The sequence below is a fragment of the Pituophis catenifer genome, unplaced genomic scaffold (genome assembly GCF_029215685.1).
Source record: "Pituophis catenifer annectens isolate HBS135680 unplaced genomic scaffold, rPitCat1.0.hap2 SCAF_8, whole genome shotgun sequence".
In the NCBI taxonomy this organism is placed as follows: Eukaryota; Metazoa; Chordata; class Lepidosauria; order Squamata; family Colubridae; genus Pituophis; species Pituophis catenifer.
In genome coordinates, this window is record NW_027256888.1 from 3,102,854 (window position 1) to 3,125,595 (window position 22,742).

The 22,742-nt window shown below is 44.1% G+C and overlaps 1 protein-coding gene across 1 annotated transcript; it reads left to right on the forward strand.

Annotated features, from left to right (window-relative positions):
- The first annotated feature begins 7,189 nt into the window (after window positions 1–7,189).
- Window positions 7,190–18,607, forward strand: YIPF7 (Yip1 domain family member 7). The gene is given in 7 exon segments (XM_070948279.1): window positions 7,190–7,227; window positions 8,021–8,122; window positions 9,606–9,745; window positions 15,655–15,800; window positions 16,667–16,756; window positions 16,758–16,849; window positions 18,364–18,607. Coding segments are annotated over 6 exon segments (732 nt in total). The 5' UTR covers window positions 7,190–7,227; window position 8,021; the 3' UTR covers window positions 18,527–18,607.
- Window positions 18,608–22,742: the final 4,135 nt, after the last annotated feature.

Below are 22,742 nucleotides of genomic sequence, written 5' to 3' on the forward strand. Positions count from 1 at the left end.
TCACACCCCCACTGGCAGTTAAAAGGAAGAAACAGCTGCGATCACACACATTGCTCCTAGAAGCACGAAGCCGAAAACACCAGCCTGAAGATGACGAATGAGACTTCATCAAAACTTTGCCAAGAAACCTCCAATTTTACGCGGGAGAGAACCCGAATAACCAAAGACCTACATACAAACACCCGTGAAAACCTCAGAAAAGAAATATATATACATATATATATATATATGTATGTATAGTTTTTCTATCGAGACATCTGGTCTAACATGTGGGAGGGGGCATTCTGCTCCCTTTCGCCTTTCAGCTCCTATCCAGGAGCCCTCAAGCAGTCGCATTGACGACAAACCATTTTATACCAAATTTATATTTTGCTGATAAAGAAATAAAGGGAGACTAGTATAGATCTATTTCAAGCTATTTAGCTCTCATCAGCTAGCCAGACCCTTATTTGGCCCAAGTTCGAATCCGAGTAAGGGTCTGGCTAGTTGATAAAGAGTTCAATAGCTTGAAATAGATCTATACTAGTCTCCCTTTATTTCTTTATCAGCAAATATATATATAAAATATTATATCAAATTTATATTTCGCTGCCACTGCTTGAGGGTTCCTGGATTGGAGCTGAAAGGCGAAAGGGATGCAGTATGCTCCCTCCCACATGCTGGGGTAGACCAGGTGTCTCGATAGAAAAACACATTACATATTACATATACTATATATATTATATATATGATATAATATTAGAATATATAATAATAACAACAACAACAGGAGACCGAGGCACATTCTTATGACGGAGCCGTACAGGAAGTCCTCGTCTTACGACCTCAGTGGAGCCCAACTCTTCTGTTGTTAAGGTGAAACATTGGTTCCAAGTCAGAGTTTTGCCCCCCTTTACGACCTTTCTGGCTGTCATCGTTAAGCGAATCACCACCGTCATTAAGTGAGGAACCCGGTTGTTATAAGAATATCTGCTTTCCCCGCGGACTTGGCTTGTCCGAAGTTGCAAAAAGGGGGAATGAGACGCGACCCCGGGACACTGCGACAGTCGTAAGTGCGAGTCATTTTGCCAAACGTTCTGAAATTTGGACCCTGGGGATGGTGCAATTAATAAGACCATAAAAATGCACTTAGGACCGGGGGAAAAAACGGGTTAGGGTTAAGGCTAAATCCCCCCTTTTTTTCCTCCTCCACCCCGGTTGCAAACTTCGGACGGTCACTAAGCGAAGCGTGGCGTCGCAAGTCGAGGACTACCTGCACAGAGCGGTTGTTGGCGCTTCGCTGGATCCGGAAAATCATGCAAACCTCTGCAGAGATCACTTCGGCGCCTCCCCACGATCCGCTCGGGTCGAAGCCCTTGCTGCAGCCCGTGCAACCACGCGTGTCCAGTGCAGAAACAAGCCGGTCCCCTCCACTCCACCTGGGAGGAAATAGAAAAAGAATCAGAGAGATGCACGCCCTGACTTTGCAAAGAGCAAACCGGGTTTGCAAGGTTGCAATGCACCGAGGTTGCACAATTGCAACGGGGTGCAATTGCACGCGTGGGAGGAAAAAAAAAAAGGGGGGGGAATTTTGGCTTTGCAAAGCAATTCCCCCCTTGCTCTCTCTCTCTCTCTCTACTCCTTGCTTCCCTCCTCCATTGCACACACACACACACTGGAGTTGCTTGCCCTTGAGATGGGTTATGTAGTCGCAGCTGTGCCTTGCAAATCATTTTTCTCTCCTGGGAAAAACTCTTTTAAGAAACTCTTAGGAAGGTTAGGGGGAAGAGAAGGCTCGGAAGTGCCAACCTGGGAGAAAAAAAAAAAGATATCATCACTCTCTACTTTTTGTAAGTCTATAAAGCAGCTGGAAGTCGAGAAAGCACCTAACGCGCAGGCGCGTTAGAGCACAGAGCCGGGGAAAGCGTTCCATTGGCTTAGCCGCAAGGGAGGGGAGGAGGAAGCTACTACAGCTCCCGGCAACCTCAGCGTGGGAGAGAGAGAGAGAGAGAGAGAGAGAGAGAGAGAGAGAGAGAGAGAGAGGAGGAAACAGCAATGATTTATGGGAGTCGTAGTTTAATGCAAAGTTGTGGGGCTGCAGCTGGCCTAGGGGACTTCAGTGGCTGGTTGGCTGGGATATGTAGTCCTTGCCTTCCAATGGTTCGTTTAGTGACCGTTCAGAGTTGCGACGGCACAGAAAAAAGTGACTTGTGACCTTTTTTTTACACTTTATATCATCCCCCCCTGGTCATGTGATCCAAATTCAGACGCTAGGCAACTGATCACATTTATGACGGTCACAAGATCCCGGGGTCACGACGTGATCCCCTTTTGCGACCTTTTGATGAGCAAAATCCATGAGGGGAAGCCAGATTCACTGAAACAACCGTGTTATTAATTTAACAATGGTGGTGATTCACTTAACAACGGTGGCCAGAAAGGTCGCGAAATGGGACAAAACGCGCTTAGTAAATGTCTCGCTTAGCGACCGGAATTTGGGGCTCAATTGCGGCCGTAAGTTCGAGGACGGCCTGTATTGGGAGGGGTGGGGGAATTGGGACTGCTGTGCCCATTCCTCTTGAATTCTTGGCAGGAAAAGGTGAAGGATGCTAAGCTAGCGAACAAATAAAATTTTAATAATTTAAGTATTTGAGGAACCACAAACGTGGAAGCGAAGAAACAATATTCAATTGCATCCTAAAAGGATGCAAATGACCAGCTGACTGCAAGGAATATAAATCCGTCCATTCCTCACCATCCAGTCAGAACTGAAAAAGCTTCTCGGAATGAGAAGCGAAACATCTTCGAAGAAAAAACAAGAAAGTCCAATTGCCTCCTGAAAAAGCATCTTTGAGGCAACCATGACCTGGAGGACTGAGAATCTATCATTGTAGTTATACACTTTGGGATGAACATCAGCGGTGAAATTCAATTTTTTTTTACTACCGGTTCTGTGGGCGTGGCTTGGTGGGCGTGGCAGGGGAAGGATATTGCAAAATCTCCATTCCCACCCCACTCCAGGGGGAAGGATACTGCAAAATCCCCATTCCCTCCCCACTCCTGGGGGAAGGATATTGCAAAATCCCCATTCCCACCCCACTCTGGGACTAGCCAGAGGTGGTATTTACCGGTTTATTATTTATTTATTTTATTAATCATATTTCTATGCTGCCCACTCTCCGAGGACTCTGGGTGGCTTACAACAATCGACAGTATACTAAATAGCACATTGCCCCCAACAATCTGGGTCCTCATTTTACCCACCTCAGAAGGATGGAAGGCTGAGTCAACCTTGAGCCGGTGAGATTTGATCCGCTGATCTGCTGAACTAGCAGTCAGCTGAAGTAGCTGCAGTACAGCACCCTAACCACTGTGCCACCTCGGCTCTCCACTTCGGAGTGGTTCTCCGAACTACTCAAAATTTCCCCTACCGGTTCTCCAGAACCTGTCAGAACCTGCTGGATTTCACCCCTTCGAATAGTGTGGGAGTAGGAATGGATTTCCAGAAAAAAAAATTGCAGAGTACAAGAACCTGGAGCGCTACTCAGGTGATCCTGAGGACACAAATAAACATCCAAGTGGCCTCAATCAAAATCATTTAATGACCCCATAATCCCTTGCGGGGTGAAGTCTGAATGGAGCCGAGTGTTTACAGTTTCCTGTCGCCAATCCGGAGTTATATTCAGCAGATAGATTCCCAATGTGCCCAGATAGAGAAATATCTGCCCCTACCTAGAATCGAACTCACAGCCTCCTGATTCTGAGGCGAGAGCTCTACCTCTAGGCCACCGCCCCACTCCTCCAAGTGGCCTCAATGATTCTCTAAAAGGAATGCAAATGACCAGCCGTCTGCAAGGATAGAATATAAATCCTTCCATTCCCCACCATCCAGTCAGAACTGAAGAAGCTTTTTACAATGAGAAGCGAAATGTCTTCAAAGAAAAACCAGGAAAGTCCAGAAAAAGCACCTTTGCGACAACTGTGGCCTGGATGATTTGACAATCTCTACACACTTTTAAACAATATTCAGAAGAAACTTTTTCCTTCCTGGAAATCTGTGACAGATGAAGATCGATGCTAAAGATGAAACGTTTCTTTCTCCCCCCTTTGGCGGGTGAGTGTGTGAAGATGATGATTAAATTCTGCGGTTTCTTCAAGACGTTCGAAGGTGGCCCATCAATCTTGCCCATCCATCGGGTGACCGTCGTTGTGTCAAGGCTGCGCAGCTGGCTTCGTAGCCAAGGTTATGAATCTTCCCAGCGGATGTGGAAAACTTGCCACGTTCAACGCATTAGCTCAATTTGAATTCTGCGGTTAGCGATAGTTTCTGGGGAGGTAATTGAAATCATGGTTTATTCATGACTGTCATCCATTATTGGCATGGCGTGGCTGAAGAAAAGTGATACGGTTGCGATATGCGGGATGAAGTAGAAAACATGCAGCAAAATGCCGTGATTTTCGACTTATGACAATTTGTTTAGGGACCGTTCGAAGTTACAACGGCACCGAAAAATGTGACTTACGACCGTTTTTTCATAGTCATGACCTCACAGTCACAGGATCAAAATTCAGACGCTTGGCAACTGACTCATATTTATCATCTTCATTTAACGACTCCATAATCCCTTGCGGGATGGAGTCTGGGCAACCGAATGGAGCTACCAGTCTGTTTACTGGCCGGATGCCTTTCCTGTCTCCAATGCGGAGTTTTATTCAGCAGATCAGAGGTGGGTTTCAGCAGGTTCTGACCGGTTCTGGAGAACCGGTAGCGGAAATTTTCAGTAGTTCAGAGAACCGGTAAATACAAGCTCTGGCTGGCCCCACTCCCATCTATTCTCTGCCTCCCGAGTCCCAGCTGATCGGGAGGAAATGGGGATTTTGCAGTAACCTTCCTTTGGGTATGATGATTGCAGTGTCCTGTGGTCTTATGATCCCTTTTTGCAAACTTCCGTCAACCAAAGTCAACAGGGAAGCCAGATTCACTTAACAACCGTGGGACTAACTTATCAACTGCAATGATTCACTTAACAACTGGGGCAAGAAAAGTCACGAGATGGAGCAAAACTCCCTTAACAAATGTCCCACTTAACAGCAGACATATTGGGCTCAATTGCGGTCATATATCGAGGACTACTTGTATGATAGCAAGTAATAGCGGATAGATTTCGGGAATGTACCCTGTGCCTGGTTTTCTTTTTGAACATCTACAATTAGCGTTATTAGTTTTCAGCACTGCGGAATAGCCGGAGATGTTAACAAAACAATCTTTGTTTATCATTTTAACAATTTTCTTGAAAGGTCAATTGGATATAGAACCATACAGCCTGCCTGCATTTAAAATGATTGCTAATAAAGCCCATTATGTATTTCAGTAATTCAGAAATTCACGTAATTACATATAAACATTCTCTGGTCTGAACAAAATAATATGGAAGAATTGCCAAACGGGTACGCACAATTATCCATTTTTTTTGCATTGCGGTAGAGGTACGCGGTGACTCAGTAGCTAAGACACTGAGCTTGTTGATCGAAAGGTCGGCAGTTCAGTGGTTCGAATCCCTAGCGCCGCGTAATGGGGTGAGCTCCCGTGACTTGTCCCAGCTTCTGCCAACCTAGCAGTTCGAAAGCACATAAAAAATGCAAGTAGAAAAATAGAGACCCCCTTTGGTGGGAAGGGAACAGCGTTCCGTGCGTCTTTGGTGTTGAGTCATGCCGGCCACATGACCACGGAGACGTCTTCGGACAGCGCTGGCTCTTCGGCTTTGAAATGGAGATGAGCACCGCCCCCTAGAGCCGGGAATGACTAGCACATATATGCAAGGGGAACTTTTACCTTTACCTAGAATATCTCAGGACATTGAGTTTTATGCAAACCCTGAATTTAATTTGCAAATAATAAACCCAACAAATGACTTGGATATGTGGATTTTTTTGTTTCCTAGTATGATTTGACTGCTTATTAGTAACCTATGACTATCACCAAGTGTTGTATTTTATGATTCTTGACAAAATATATATATATATATATATATATATATATATATATATATATATATATATATATATATATATATATATATATATATGTAGGTCTTTGGTTATTCGGGTTTTCTCCCGCGTAAAATTGGAGGTTTCTTGGCAACGTTTCGACGAAGTCTCATTCGTCATCTTCAGGCTGGTGTTCTCGGCTTCGTGCTTCTAGGAGCAATGTGTGTGATCGCAGCTCCTAGAAGCACGAAGCCGAGAACACCAGCCTGAAGATGACGAATGAGACTTCGTCGAAACGTCGCCAAGAAACCTCCAATTTTACGCGGGAGAAGACCCGAATAACCAAAGACATATATATATATATATATATATATATATATATATATATATATATATATATATATATATATATGTACATTGAGAGCATATGCACCAAAGACAAATTCCTTGTGTGTCCAATCACACTTGGCCAATAAGGAATTCTATTCTATTCTATTCTATTCTATTCTATTCTATTCTATTCTATTCTATTCTATTCTATTCTATTCTATTCTATTCTATTCTATTCTACTCTACTCTACTCTACTCTACTCTACTCTACTCCATTCCATCACAGAAAAATGATATGGACAATTTTTTTACTTTGGATTTACAAAAGAGATGCGTTATTATACCTATGAAGGAACTCCTGAGAAAAAGCAAAAGAAAGCAAAATAAACTTTTGGGACATTAGCTATGAGGAATAATTAAGAATCATCACTTATCTTAAAACTAAAACGGAGGTTTACAAAGCAAGCCTCCTTAATCCACGTTAAACCGATTTATAATCGTCTCTTTTTTAAGAGCTTTCGATGGGTTTTTTCTTGACTACAGACAGAATTATTTCATGGGTTTTTATAAATACAACTTTTTGGGGTTTGGCGCCTAGGACATCATCAAATATTCTCTCTTTTGGGTAAATTTAAAAATATCTGTCGGTGTCTTCTTCTATCAACTTTAGATAACGGGGACTTTAGATTCCAGAGCAAAAATGACCGATCTTTGAAAAATTATGTGGCATCTTCTTTCTCTTTCAATTATTAGTGTCGTTGCCAAGTCAATTCTTTTTGGACATGTTGCCTCTGGCACCAAATGCTTTTCTTTCCGTCATATATCTGTTGGGAGGCCAAATTTAGGATCTTATAAATAGCTCAGGATCACCCGGGTTAAATATAGGGAAACAGTTGTTTGGATTTTGCTGTTTGTAAACTGAATTATAAGGTATGTTCTTTAAATACCCTTAATTTTTAATTTTTAAAAGTGCTGGTTGTTTCATAAATCGCAGCTGTTCGTAGCTTTTCCACGTCTTAAAATGAGGAAGAACAGCTTGTGGATAGCTTGTGTCTGTTTTGATTCGGAACTTCCAAGAAATATTAATGGCATTTCAAAGCATGATTAAATTTTAAAATATTATCCGGAGGTGCTTTTAGGAAGGGTGACACTTCAGCTCCTAATTATATTTGTGCATAATTCATAGGAAATGTCATATTTCCCATTTAAAAAATCCCTAATTTACTATACTTATTAAAAATAAATCAGGATTTTTGTTTGTTTGTTTGATATTTGGGAACACATTTTCGTTAATTAGGAAAAGTAAAATTGCTGCACGGAATGATTGTTGCATGAAACATTTTTAATAAACGAAGGGGTAAGATTGAAGCAGATTAGTCTGCTTAGATTTGAAACACAATTTGCTAATTAGTAAGAAATAAAATTGCCCCATGGCCAAATTGTTCTATAAGATATAGTTTTTAATAAATGAGGGCAGGAGATTGAAGCATATTAGTCTGATTAGAATAATGTATAAATTCATTCTTTTATTTCTAGAGCAACACAGAAATACATTTGAATAGGTAATTTTCGCTGCTCTGTAAACGTTTACCTGGGTAAAACACTTAAGCAGTGGTGGGACTCAGCCGGTTTAGTCCGGTTTAGTCCGGTTGTTAAATTATTTGAATCCCATAACTGCACTTAAGCGGTTAGTGCTTACAAACATTTTTAAAAACCTTCGTAGGATGTCCGACTCTCTGCAGTTCGATATAGATTTTTACCAATCAAACTATGTTGCTGACGGTGAAGAGGAAAGCTCTGGCAGGCCTGAAAACTCTGGAAAAAAGTGAGACTATACATTATTTCATTTTATCATGGCATTGAATCTGTACATTTAATACCCTGTTTACCCCAAAATAAGACCTCCCCTGATAATAAGCCCAATCGGACTTTTGAGCACATGGCCATAAGGCCAAGCGCTTATTTCAGGGTTCAAAAAAATATAAGCCAAGGTCTTATTTTTGGGAAAACACAGTATATATAGTATATTTGTGTAACCAACGTAATTAAACCTAGTTATTTGCACAATCGAACACTTTATGGTACTTATTTAAAGGAAGAAATCAAGTAAACGGCTGGCTACCCCATTTACCTTCTTCCACCTCACTAGTGCCTCATCTCTGCTGGTGAGTTAGTGCAGGAGAAGGAGGGAATGAATCAATGAATGAATAAAGGAAGGAAGGAAGGAAGGAAGGAAGGAAAGAAGGAAGGAAGGAAGGAAAGAAAGAAAGAAAGAAAGAAAGAAAGAAAGAAAGAAAGAAAGAAAGAAAGAAAGGAGATGGGAGAAGGAAGAAAGAGTCTGTTCTGTCCTAGGCTTCCCAAAAAGCATGAAGCAGACTCCTTGTCCCGACAAAAACCCCTTTTTATTAAGTTACTGTGAATTCCTCTCATTCACATCCAGCAGTCTTTCAAGGGAGAATTTACAATCACAGACCTTATCTGGCTTGGAGAGCTGCCAGGCCGATATCTTCAAAGCTTGGCAAGGAGTCTCGGAAAGTCACTAACCAATTAAGCAAACTGTCTCCTGCAAACTCCACTCTTCTTTCGCTCCTCTTTTATTCCCTCGGGGGGGGGGGGGTGGCATTTATTGTCCACCTGTGGCTTTACTCCCAAGTCGACCCTTGTTCTTTAGCTGTTCCCTTCGTTGGGCAACTCTGCGCATGCGCACACGGGGAACAGGCTCCAGCTGTTCTTCTGTCCTACTTATCTCTAACTCTGAAGGCAGCTGATAACTAGCATACAGCCTTGGCCTCCTCTCTGCCTCCGATCTCTGCAGAGCCCTCATCAGAGCCATCCCCAGACTCCAGGACTGGCCCATGTTCCTCCCCAACCTCCTCACTATCTGAATCTGCTGGTGAGCCACAACAGAAGAAAAAAGGAAGGAAGGAAGGAAGGAAGGAAGGAAGGAAGGAAAGAAGGAAGAAAGAAAGAGGAGGAGGGAAGGAGGGAAGGAAGGAGGGAGGGAGATGGGGAAAGAAAGGAGATAGGAAGAAAAGGAGATGGAAGAATGAAGAAAGGAAGGAAGGAAGGAAGGAATGAAGAAAGGAAGGAAGGAAGGAAGGAAGGAAGGAAGGAAGGAAGGAAGGAAGGAAGGAAGATGAGAATAGGAGGGAAGGGAGGAAGAGGAATGGGGGAAGGAAAGAAGGAAGGAAGAAGAGAATAGGAAGGAAGGAAGGAAGGAAGGAAAGGAGGGAGGGAGGAATCTTCACCTTCCCATGAGGGTCTCTTCATTCTAGCAGCCCCTGTTTTGAATGCTTTCTTTGTCCTAGATTCCAGCCAGGCCCTTGGCCGCAATCCGATTCTTCTCAACCGCTTGAAGGTCAGATCTTCCAACCCACAGATGCTTCTCCCTTTCCATCCAACCAGACTTATTCCGATAGTTTCGATGAAGAGCCACCGTTGCTTGAAGGTACAAAACCGAAATAATTATGCCATTTGTAGGTTCTGGCTGATGAATACTTCTCACAGATTCGAGACTAAGCAATAATTTACTTATCTTCCCCTTGTTCTCAACATATTCCTCCCCTGCTGTTGTGAGCTAGGCCCAAGTAGTTATTACCAGACACAATCAGTCCTAAACAAACATATTTTATTAGAACAGCTGAGAATTACTTCATTCTCAGCTTAGTCCAAATTAATTCCAAAACAAGTCCTTCAGAAACAGTCCTTCGGCCTTATCACCAACCTTTGTCTACTTTGACACCCTGCCAAAGGCTTTTCTTGGCAAAAGTTCAGAAGCAAGAGAAATGTAGCAACATTGCTTTCCTACAAAGATCCCAAGAGCCGTTGCTGCTCTTTTAAGCCTTCTGGGAGGGGTGAATCATCTCCTGGCCTTACTCCCGAGTCGTCCTTTTTGCTTTAGTTACTCTTGCCTTCTGGCAGCTCTACGTATGCTTGCACTAGGAACAGGCTCCTCCTATTCCTCTGCCTCTCTGCTGTCAGCCTCTAGAGGCTCCGGAGTCTGCACATCACTCCCCGATGGCCCTGGCCCCATCTCTGACACAGAGCCCTTGTCCGAGCCTTCCCCAGACTCCAGGACTGGCCCATGCCCCCCCCAGCCTCCTCACTGTGCGACTCCGCTTCCAGCTCTGCAGGCTGCTGGCGAACCACAACAGCCATTTGCAATCTTCTCTGCTGTGGCTTCCCCAGAATATCAATGGGGAAGCCAGCAGGAAAGGTAGCAAGCGATGTTGCCTGCTGAGAGATTCCCTCTCTCCACATCCTTTTTTGGACGCCACTGAGATTTTGAGATTTGTCATCACCCTTTTAGTGCGTTGTTTGTGGCAGATGGTGGCTCACACTTTTGAAACCAAACCATGGGTCTTGTTTTGACGTAGGCTCCTGTTGTGACCTTGGCCCAAGTAGTTATTACCAGACACAATCAGTCCTAAACAAACATATTTTATTAGAACAGCTGAGAACTTAGTCCAAATTAAGTCCAAAACAAATCCTTCATAAACAGTCCTTCGGCCTCATCACCAACCTTTCTCTTCTTTGTGGCAGCCCCTCAAATACTGGAATACTACTATCATGTCACCCTTAGTCCTTCTTTTCCCTAGACTGGCCATGCCATACCCAAATCCTGAGAATAAAATTCACTTCTGCAGAATGCACAAGTTCTGACTTGCCAGCCTGAGAAGCCCACAGGCCAGGGGTGGGTTCTAAAATTTTTTACTACCGGTTCTGTGGGCGTGGCTTATTTTGTGGGCATGGCTTGGTGGTGGTGGTAATGTGACTGGGTGGGCATGGCCAACTTTTTTTTTAACTTTTAAAAGCATTTTTTTCTACAACCTTAAAAGGTTGTAGAAAAAATGCTTTGAAAAGCCTCTGCCGATCAGGCAACTCAGCTGGGATCGTCAGAGGCTTTTCAAAGCATTTTTTCTATAGAGGTCGCAGAAAACAATGCTTTGAAAAGCCTCTGCCGATCAGGCAACTCAGCTGAGATCGTCAGAGGCTTTTCAAAGCATTTTTTTTACCACCTCTTCGGCCAAAGAGGTTGTAGAAAAAATGCTTTGAAAAGTCTCTGACGATCCCAGCTGAGCCGCAGGATCATCAGAGGCTTTTTTTTTTTTTTTACTTTTAAAAGCATTTTTTCGGCCGAAGAGGTTGTAGAAAAAATGCTTTTAAAAGTAAAAGAAAAAAAAAAGCCTCTGATGAGGTGGGCGGGGTAAGCGAGCGGCGACTGGGCCGGGGACCGGTTTGGGGGCATGGCCAGCCAATGTTATTACCGGTTCTCGGAACTACTACAAATTTTTACTACTGGTTCTTGCGAACCGGTGTGAACCGGAAGCAACTCACCACTGCAACAGGCTCACCGAAAGATCTTCCACACCCTTACACCTTTCTTTTTGAGACAAGTCACAATGAAGTTATAACTAGCTTGATCTTAACAGGGTTCAACTTTCAAGGTAAAAGGCGTTTCAAATGATGTTCAATCCGAAGGTGCCAAATCAAAATAAATAAACAAATAAAAAACACCAGAAGAGTTGGGGGGAAAATCCATTTTAATTTGTTGTCTTGCATTTGTAACCACGGACGCATGTTTGAAATGACAGCACCCCTATTTGCATAGGAAATAAAGACACGAAATCATATTTATGGCCCATGCATCATGCACTTTATTGCCTCTAGATGACAGCATTTCAATAAATTTTGCATTCAGATTCCATCACGTTGCCTTTCCCTCTGTATTTATACGGCATAATCAGGCATCATGCTAAGATGCCCATAATGAACAAAATGCTTCTTATCATTTTGTTTACATATTTCATAATAAATTTTCATAGGCTCTATTTTTAAGGGTCAGTTATTCCAAAACTCGAAAATGTTCCCGGGAACCTCAACCAGGGGTGGGTTCTAATTTTTTTTACTACCGGTTCTGTGGGTGTGGCTTATTTTGTGGGTGTGGTTTGATGGTCATGTGACAGTTCTTTAGGATTTAGCAGAGGTACAGGTCTACCAGGCTTAAAATCTTTGAAACCCACCTCTGGTTGGGCTCAGTTGTGTTCGTAAGTGGAGGAATACCTTGTTGTGGTTTGCCAGCAGCCTGTGGACCTGGCAGCGGAGTCAGACAATGATGAGGCTGAGGAAGAACATGGGCCAGTCCTGGAGGTTGGGGAAGGATGAGGGCTCTGCGTCGGAGGCAGAGAGGGAGCCAGGGCCATCTGGGAGTGATGTGCGGATTCCGGAGCCTCCAGAGGCTGACAGCAGAGAGGCAGAGGAACAGAGGAGCCTGTTCCTAGTGCACGCATGAGAAGAGCTGCCAGAAGGCAAGAGCAGCTAAAGCAAAAAGGACGACTCAGGAGAAAGGCCAGGAGATGATTGGCCCCTCCCATAAGGCTTAAAAGACCAGCAACGGCTCTTGGGCTCTTTGTCGGAAAACAACGTTGATAGATTTGTTTCTTGTCTTGCTGCATTTATTTCTTGTCGGCGTCTTCTGCTTCTGAACTTCTGCCAAGAAAAGCCTTTGGCAGGTTGCCTAATTAGACCAAGGTTGGTGATAAGGCTGAAGAATTTGTGTTACGAAGAATTTGTTTTGAATTAGTTTGGACGACGCTGAGAATGAGCTAATTCTCAGTTGTTCTAATAAGGTCTGTTTGTTTTCGAAATGATTGCATCTAATAATACCTACTTGGGCCTGGGTGACAACATACTTGTACTTAAGAGTGCAATCATACACTGATTTTTTTTTTTTAATTTGATTTATATGCCGCCCTTCTCCGAAGACTCAGGGCGGCTTACAATGTGCTCAGCAATAGCCTTCATCCTTTTGTATATTTATACAAAGTCAGCTTATTGCCCCCACAACTGGGTCCTCATTTCACCTACCTTAGAAAGGATGGAAGGCTGAGTCAACCTTGAGCCTTGGCGAGATTCGAACCCTGCAGTAATTGCAGGCAGCTGGTCTTAATAAGCTTAATAACAGGGTGCCTTAAACCCCTGTACTACCAAGGCTCTGATTGACTTCAGAGTAGCTTTCTTTAAATGTTGTTATTGACAAGTAAAAAGATATAGAAACTGTACTACTTGGTTTATAAGTTTATAAGATCGGCACCATTTTTATTTCTACAAATCCCTTAGAAGAGAAAATAGGATTAATATCGTTTAGTCCTTTGAGCCGAAACCTAAAAGCAACCCCCTTGAAGAAAATTAATAGCATATGTGGTCAGGTGCAGCAAAAGGAATATTAATTGGATTTACAAAGCGTGCCGAACTATGTAATTCTTTTTAAATCGTTGTAGTGATCCCTAGAAAGTATTCTTGGTTAACTTAATATTAATTTATCTTGGGTATAAAGATAAAATTGTTCATGGGAAGTCTGGGATTGATTTATATTTTAACAGGTCTTTGTCCTTCTATTTCTTCATTCTGTTGAAGGGATTTATAAGCGATGAATAAGCCATCAAGAATCTCACTGCATATTCAGTTGCTTGGTGGGAAGAACAGATATTCATAATTTTTCAAGTTCCATACACTGGATATTTGCTTTAGCTTCTGTTATAGTTTCATCTTTCCTTTGGGCTCTCCTTGAATTTTCCGTCGATCATCCAATCATCATCATCATCTTCTTCTTCTTTCTGCTGGCTTTCATAGCTAAGGCGGGACTAGAACTCACGGTCTCCTGGTGATTGGCCCACACTCACTCTGCTGGCTTTCATAGCTAAGGCGGGACTATAACTCACCATCTCCTGGTGATTGGCCCAAAATCACTCCGCTGGCTTTTCATAGCTAAGGCGGGACTAGAACTCACTGTCTCCTAGTGATTGGCCCAAAGCTACTCATTGGCTGTCACGGCTAAAACGGGACTTGAACTCACAGTCTCCCGCTTTCTATACCGGTGCTTTAACCACTAGACCAAACTCTTTGCTGATATCCCACAGTTGTCCAATTTGCTGATACGACATGATTGTTCAGTTATAGTAATCCTATAGTATAGTTTATTGTTTCTGCACAGTTTTCCCTGTCTTTATTTGACATGGATTTCACGTTGATAATTTAGAATCCGACCTCTCTTTAGTTGTATTGGAAGTAAAATCCAGGTCCAGAACCAAGCTGGGAATAAAATGGAGGTTGCTTAAGGAAGAAAGTTTATTGAGGAGCAACTCCATTTCGTAAACTGTCCCACAATCACATAATTTAGAATCCCACCCTTCTTAGTTCTGTCGGAAGGAAAAAAACCCAACAGCATGTGATTCTGGGGCAGCTGATAAAACTGTTGTGGCCCGTACGCAGCCTGTGCAGCTAGTAGCTGATTCCGACAGCGAGGAGGCTGGTGTGGTGCTGCACCAGCAGCCTGTGCAGCTGGCACTCGAGTCGGACAATGAGGAGGCTGGAGAAGATGTGGTACCAGAGGTGGGGATTCAGCCAGGGCCTTCAGAACCTCCAGAAGCTCCTTTAAGTGAAGAGGACGAAGAGGAGGAGCCTCTTCTCGATGCACGGGCGCGCAGAGCTGCCAAAAGGCAGGAGTGGCTCCTCAGGAGGAGGTCTCCTCGAGAGTAAGGCTTGGGGCTAATTGGCCATTCCCTTAGCCTATTTAAGGAGGAACGCCGACTGGAGCAATTTGCAGGGAACAACTTAGTTCACATACCTTTGTGTCTTGTCTTGCTTATCTTATCAGCTTCCTGCAAATTGCTTCTGGGCATTCTGCCAATCATAGTAAGCTTTCAGTTATTATTCTTTGAATTCTTGGTGGCTGTTAATGCAGTTAATTAACAGCCGTTGTTGTAAAATACTGGTTTATTTAGTAAACTAAGGTTTGTACAGACTTTGTGTGTGCTGCATTTTTTGGGTCCATAGCTGGGGCAGAACAAAAATGGAGTTGAGAGTGGGTGGGTTTTTTTTTAAATACCTTCTTGATTCCTAAGGGGTCATGTAGGGGTCATGGCTGGCTCTATAGGCAAAAGGGGAAACGCAAATCCTAGGTGTTTATCTGAGCTAATCTTGTCAACCTTTGGCTTGCCTAATCGTGTTGCTTATCTGGAATTTCCATCTGACCCATTCTTTCTGAATGGATTACCAAATCTCTAAAAGTTTCTGCTTGGGGCAGGGAGACTGGGGATGATTTCTGCTTCCCTTAAGATTTTTTCCCCATTTCTCCTTTAGGGGAAATATTCTATTCTACCTTTTTAATATTCCCCAAAATATTTCATTCCCTAGGAGAGTGGGCGTGTGCTGACTTTCTACAGCGGGGGACCAAATTAAGATGTTCAATTATCTTATGAGTCATTAGAACATCACGGCCAACTGATTCTTTTCTTTTGTTTCCCGACGTCCTTGATGAAACTTAACTAATGAAGCTTTTTCTGTTTTCCGTTGCAGAGCTGGGAATCAACTTCCATCACATTTGGCAAAAAACATTAACCGTGCTGAACCCCATGAAACCGGCTGAAGCCAGCATTATGAACGAGACAGACCTGGCTGGGCCTTTCATTTTCTGCTTGGCCCTGGGGTCGACGTGGCTCTTGGTAGGCTAAACTTCTCCACTCTAAGAGAACCTATCTGTCAATCACGGACTCCAATAATATAGCCTGCCTGAGATACTTTTTTAAAAAAATGTGTAGATTTTTAATGTCTTCCCTGGGGATTCCTTCCACTTTAGAATGCCTTGGTAAGGCCACCCTTGGAATATTGCATCTAGCTTTGGTCGCCACGATGTAAAAAAAGATGTTGAGACTCTAGAACAGTGATGGTTAACCTTTTTGCCATTGCGTGCCAAAAGCAGGGGGGTGGGGGGTGGGGCCGGTCACACACGCGTGTGCCCACACCCATAATTCTATGCACCCTGCCGCCCGCACATGCGCGCACGATTCCCCCACGCTCCCCCCACTTTTGGCACGTGATGGCACATTGGGCCCGGTAGGCCCGTTTTTTGCTCTCCCCAGGCTCCAGAGCCTCTCTAGGAGCCTGGGGAAGGCAAAAACAGGGGACTCCTTACAACAGGTCATTTAGTGACCGTTCACAGTACAACGGCACTGAAAAAAACCCGACCGATGACCATTGCAGCATCCTCAGGGCCACGTGCTCAAAATTAGGACGCCTGGCAACCGACTCATATTTATGACAGTTGCAGTGTCCCCGGGGGGGGGGTGTCACGCGATCCCCTTTTTGCGACCTTCAGTGGGGAAGCCAGATTCACTTAACAGCTGTTTATCAGCTGCAGTGATTCACTGAACAACGGCAGAAAGAAAGGGCCTAAGACGGGGTTCCCTTCGCAAACGTCTCACTTAACCACAGAAATTTGGGGGCTCAGTTGTCGTCGTAGGTTGAAAAATAGGACAGTCTCTCTTCTCTAACCCAACGGCCTGGCTTTTTTCTTTGCTCTTTTCTGCAGGCAGGAAAAGTCCATTTTGGCTACGTCTACGGCACCAGTGTGATCGGCTGCCTAGCGATCCACGCTTTGTTGAATCTGATGAGCGTGGTGGGGGGTTTCCCACGGGTGCGTCGCAAGTGTGCTGGGCTACAGTCTGTTGCCCATGGTGATCTTGTCCACCTGTGCCGTATTTTTCTCCTTACAGTAAGTATCCTCTGAAATGTTGTGAATGGAATGAAGTGGCGTTCACGCACGTTTCAACAAAGGAGAATATTTGTAGCTCGGGGCTGAAATGAGGGGGTCCTTGCTGCTCTCTGACCTTGGTTTTCTTGCAGACGTTTCGTGACCCATCTAGGTAACATCATCAGTGCTAGAAGGGAGTGGGGTTTGCAGGAAGGAAGAGGAGGGGGAGGAGGAGGAGGAAGGACTGTGGGATCCTTGGTGCTCTCTGAGCTTAGTGGTTTTCTTGCAGACGTTTCATGACCCATCTAGGTAACAGCATCAGTGCTAGAAGAGGGTGGGATTTGCAAAAAGGAGGATGAGGCGGACTGGGGAGTCCTTGGTGCTCTCTGAGCTTGGCTAGTTTTCTTGTAACTCCGAACAGTCACTAAATGAACTGTTGTGAGTTGCTGTTGTACTTTCACCAGCTGTAGCTCATTTCTTTACATCCACGGAGTCGGTCAACGGAAGTAGAAGCTCGGTGGTTCAGTGTCCATTGGTTGAGTAGATTTTTGTATAGGCTTGAGGGACAAACCATAACTGGAAGTTAACATGAGGTCCTCATTCTTTGCCCCTGACATCACCTGTGTTGAATATGCAAGAAGGAGTGAGTCTTACATCAGCCTTCACTCATTGGTCCATTTTCCCCGACGAGAAAATGAACAAGTATCAGTGGCTGACAGGCTGGACAGCTCCTGGTAAAAGGAGCTGCAGCCTCGGGCAGCCCTGAGTTTGTAGTTATTTTTGTTGTTGTTCCTATTGGCTGAAATAAATGGTTGTTTTACTTCACTACGATCGTCCTGCCTCTCTGTTCGTGTCCGGACTTAACAACCTGAACTCTTCTTCTTCCTCCTCCTCCTCCTCCTCCTCCTCCTCCTCCTCCTCCTCCTCCTCCTCCTCCTCCTCCTCCCTCCTCCTCCTCCTCCTCTTCTTCTTCTTCTTCTTCTTCTTCTTCTTCTTCTTCTTCTTCTTCTTCTTCTTCTCATTCTTCTTCTTCTTCTTCTTCCTCTTCCTCTTCTTCCTCCTCTTCCTCTTCCTCTTCTTCCTCTCCTCCTCCTCTTCTCCTTCTCCTCCTCCTCCTTCTTCTCCCCTCCTTCTCCTTCTCTTCCAACCCTTTCTTCTCCTTCTCTTCCAACCCTTTCTTCTTCTTCTTCTTCTTCTTCTTCTTCTTCTTCTTCTTCTTCTTCTTCTTCTTCTTCTTCTTCTTCTTCTTCTTCTTCCTCTTCCTCCTCCTCCTCCTCCTCCTCCTCCTCCTCCTCCTCCTCCTCCTCCTCCTCCTCCTCTTCTTCTTCTTCTTCTTCTTCTTCTTCTTCTTCTTCTTCTCCTTCTCCTTCTCCTTCTCCTTCTCCTTCTCCTTCTCCTTCTCCTTCTCCTTCTCCTTCTCCTCCTCCTCCTCCTCCTCCTCCTCCTCCTCCTCCTCCTCCTCCTCCTCCTCCTCCTCCTCCTCCTTCTTCTTCTTCTTCTTCTTCTTCTTCTTCTTCTTCTTCTTCTTCTTTCAGAGGGGTCCTTGGGACTCTGGTGGCCCTGATCATTATTGGATGGTGCAGCCTCTCAGCCTCCAAAATCTTCGCGTCCACGTTGGCTATGGAAGGGCAACAGGTTTTGGTGGCTTATCCTTGTGGTCTACTCTATGGACTTTTGGCCCTCATCACCATTTTCTGAGCTTTGCTAGCATCGCCGGAGATTATCTCCTTCCTCTACCCGCAGTGGTGGGGAACTACGTCGCTTTCAGGACTTGTGGACTTCAACTCCCAGAATTCCCGAGCCAGCGTCGGTGCCATCACCGCCTTGCCATACAGGGATGGTATTTACTTACTTTCCCTACCAGTTCGCAAATGTGAGCGCCTGCACAGGCACCCAGCCTTCCGCGCATGTGCTTTGCTGACGTGTGTGCCTTCCGTGCATGCACCCGGCCAGGGGTGAAATGTTCCCGGTTCGGACCGGATCGGGTGATCCGGTAGCAATTAGGGCAGGTGGTTCGGAGAACCGGTAGTGGTGGCGGTGCGAGGCTCCGCCCACCCGCCTGGGTGTCGTTACTTCCTGCTTTTAAAAGGTTAAAAAAAGGCTCTGACGATCATGCGCCACAGCTGTGATTGTCAGAGTCTTTTTAAAAACCGGAAACATACTTATTAGGAATACTGACAAAGGACTACAAAAAAGAGACACAATATTTGATAATACACATTCTGACTGCAGCTAGAATTACTTTCGCACAAATGTGGAAACTGGATGATATGCCATCAGAGGAAAAAATAATACAAAAAACAATGGAATGTGCGGAAATGGACAAACTTACCAAAGAAATACAGGGAAAAGAAGACTCAGATTACTACTTAATTTGGCAAAAATGGTACAATTTGTTAGATAAAAAGAACACGAAATAAGGGAATACCACCCAAGGATACAAAAATAAGGAAATAAAATGAAATATTGTTATATAAACATCGTTATATGATGAAGGATATATATACATAGATACATAGATATATGAATTACCGAAGTAGCTCTATTTTCAAAGCTCAAGCTGTATGACCTGATTTTACTGTATAGTTAGTTTATGTATAGTTTGTTTAAATGTGTATGTCTGTATATGTATGTTTGTTTATTATTAATAAATTTTTAAAAAAAAAAAAACCTTTTAAATGCATTTTTTTTACTACCAGCTCGGGCGAGCCAGTCATAAAAAAATGCTTTAAAATGGGGGGGGGGGGGAAGGCTCTGATGATCGCGCGCGACAGCTGATCACTTCCCCTGCGCTATTCTACTTACCTTCCCAAGCTTCCTTTTGATGTGCACCCTTACCCTAACCCTAACCCTAACCCTAACCCTAACCCTAACCCTAACCCTAACCCTAACCCTAACCCTAACCCTAACCCTAACCCTAACCCTAACCCTAACCCTAACCCTAACCCTACCCTATCCTATGCTACCCTACCCTAACCTACTCTACCTTACCTTACCCTTGTTAAGGATATTGTTGTTGTGTTACCAACCAGCAGAGTAAATGCACAAGGAAACGTTGCTGAGAGCAATGAATAAGAGATGTGCAAACTGTTTTATCAAAAGCTTCCTTTATAGTAGAAAAACAGTCTCATAGTCTTTAAACAAATTCCAAGTCTTTGCCAGTTAAATCAGTCCAGTAGTTACAGATATCTTCTTACCCAACAAACAGTAGTTGGTTAGAATAACAAACTCACTCTGGTTCACAAACCACGATGGTTGCAGATCCATCCAACGATGATTAGCAGATAGCGACTCCTCTCAATGGCAGCATATCACACTCTGGTAGCATATCACATCAGCTTCATCATCAAACTGAATACGTTACAATACCTTGCTTAAATACTCTCACAACCAGTCATTACCTAATTACAGCATGACTCAGCATTAAAGTCACATCATACATTTACACATTAAAGTTACAGTACACTTATTGTCAGCGCTGCAACGCTGGCATAGAGAGCAGAGGAGAGAGAGAGATAAGCTCTGAACTTTTGCCTGCTAAATCCCTTTGAAGTCGGGTTGTCGTGGAAATGAGGAGGAGGGAGGACATTCCTGGGAAATGACGAGACAAGAAGCCTGAAGAATGACTTGGAAGATAGCCAATGAGAAGCAGAGATTTGGGGATCGGAAAGGAAGGGATTGGGGGGCAAAAGGTCAGTCTTGTCTGCATCGAGTCATGATCCGGTTGCTGTGCTCAATTAAAGAAAAGATTTCCTTAAAGATTGGCAGTTTGGAAATTCATTTATTTTGAGATAGCATCGAAGTCTGACACTTATATTGCCTGGACAACTTGTTAGGCTCAAACCATATCCTAACAACCCTACCCTACTGTACCCTACCCTACCTTACCCTACCCTACCTTACTCTACCCTACCCTATCCAATTCTACCCTATCCTATCCCTTTATTGTTTTGCATGCACATAGAGAGCTTCTGCACCAGAGACAAATTCCTTATGTGTCTAACAGCACTTGGCCAAATAAAGTATTCAAATATAGTAGCCAAGGTGGAACAACTCTGGTTTAACTGCTTGTATGGAAGACTAGCATGTGCATGGTGGATATTTAGTATATGTGAGTAGCATGAACGGAACAAATCTGAAGTGTGGCGTGAACCCCAAAAAGTTTTGCATGGGAGAGAGAGGGAGAGAGGGAGGGAGGGAGAGAGGGAGGGAGGGAGAGAGATATCATGGTATCAATTTCTGTAGCCATCCATTTGTTCCCTTTAATGCTATTCTCTTCTCTCTGCCCCCAATATGCATTAAACTTCATTAACAATACAAGATTATACGATTTACATTTTATTTCCCTAATGGATGAAAATGAAATATAACCAGGAAGAGAATGCTGGTAATTGCAGAAGAGAAGCTTTAAGCTGTAAATGTTTGCTTTTAAAAGCACAAAAAGCCGAACGGATGTTTTGTTTGTTGGTTGGGTTTTATTTTATTTTATTTTTTTACAAAAAAGTGCATATAAACGTTTTATAAAGTGCAAGGGAAATAATACGGATCTAAAAAAAAAAAAACACTGTCCCGGCACTGTGCTACAGTATTATGAATATGTTTATCATATTCAGTGGGATTCAGCCGGTTCAGACTGGTTTGGTGTTAATTTTAATCTGGTTCACCGAACTGGGAGTTGCAAGGACTGGCTGACCACGCCCACCATGCCCCTCCCCTCCCAGGAGTCTCCACGCAGCCCGTTTTGGATGCCAGGTAAGTGCAGGGTCCATGTAGAGCCTGGGAAGGGTGAAAAACAGGCCTACCGGAAGTAGCGGAAGTCCAAAAACAGGCCGATTTCCGGCCTCCGGAGGGCCTCTGGAGCCCAGGGGAGGCTGTTTTCACCCTCCCAGAGGCTCAAGGAAAGCCTCTAGAGCCTGGGGAGGGCCAAAAAACAGGCCTACTGGAGGCTCAAGGAAAGCCTCCGCAGTCTGGGAGGTGAAAATATCCCCCCGTCCCATGGTGCAGGAGACCGAGTAGGTCACGCAGCAACCAGGCAGAGAACCAGTTGCTAAAATTTCTGAATCCCACCCCTGATATTTATGGTAACCAACAAGCAAATACCGGGATGCATAACATCAGATGTGTCACTAGAAGGCAAACATCACAAAACTGCGTCTCGCTTATTCTGGCCATGTCATATAGGAGAATTCACGGGAAAAACATCAATTTTGTTGGGAAGAGTTAGCGGCAAAAGGAAACCAGGCCACCGAAGAACACAGTGCTTGGATACCATCGGAGCTGACAGCCACCAGAGAACAGAACAACTCAAAGAACCCTGGTTTACAACCGCAACGGAGCCCAAAATTCCTGTTGTTAAGTGAGACAGTTGCTAAGTGAGTTTTGCCCCCTTTTACAAGCTGTCCTGCCCCTTTTGTAAGTGAATCATTGCAGTTGATAAGCGTTGTGACCTAGGCCCAAGTAGTTATTACCAGACACAATCAGTCCTAAACAAACATATTTTATTAGAACAGCTGAGAATTAATTCATTCTCACCTTAGTCCAAATTAATTCCAAAATAAGTCCTTCAGAAAAAGTCCTTCGGCCTTATCACCAACCTTTGTCTTCTTTGGCACCCTGCCAAAGGCTTTTCTTGGCAAAGCCCCACGAATGTTCAGAAGGAAGAGATGCCGACAAGAAACAAACGTAGCAACGTTGCTTTCCTACAAAGAGCCCAAGAGCCTTTGCTGCTCTTTTAAGCCTTCTGGGAGGGGCCAATCATCTCCTGGCCTTACACCCGAGTTGTCTTTTTTGCTTTAGTTACTCTTGCCTTTTGGTAGCTCTGCGCATGCGTGCACTAGGAACAGGCTCCTCCTGTTCCTCTGCCTCTCTGCTATCCGCCTCTGGAGGCTCCGGAGTCCATGCATCGCTCCCAGAT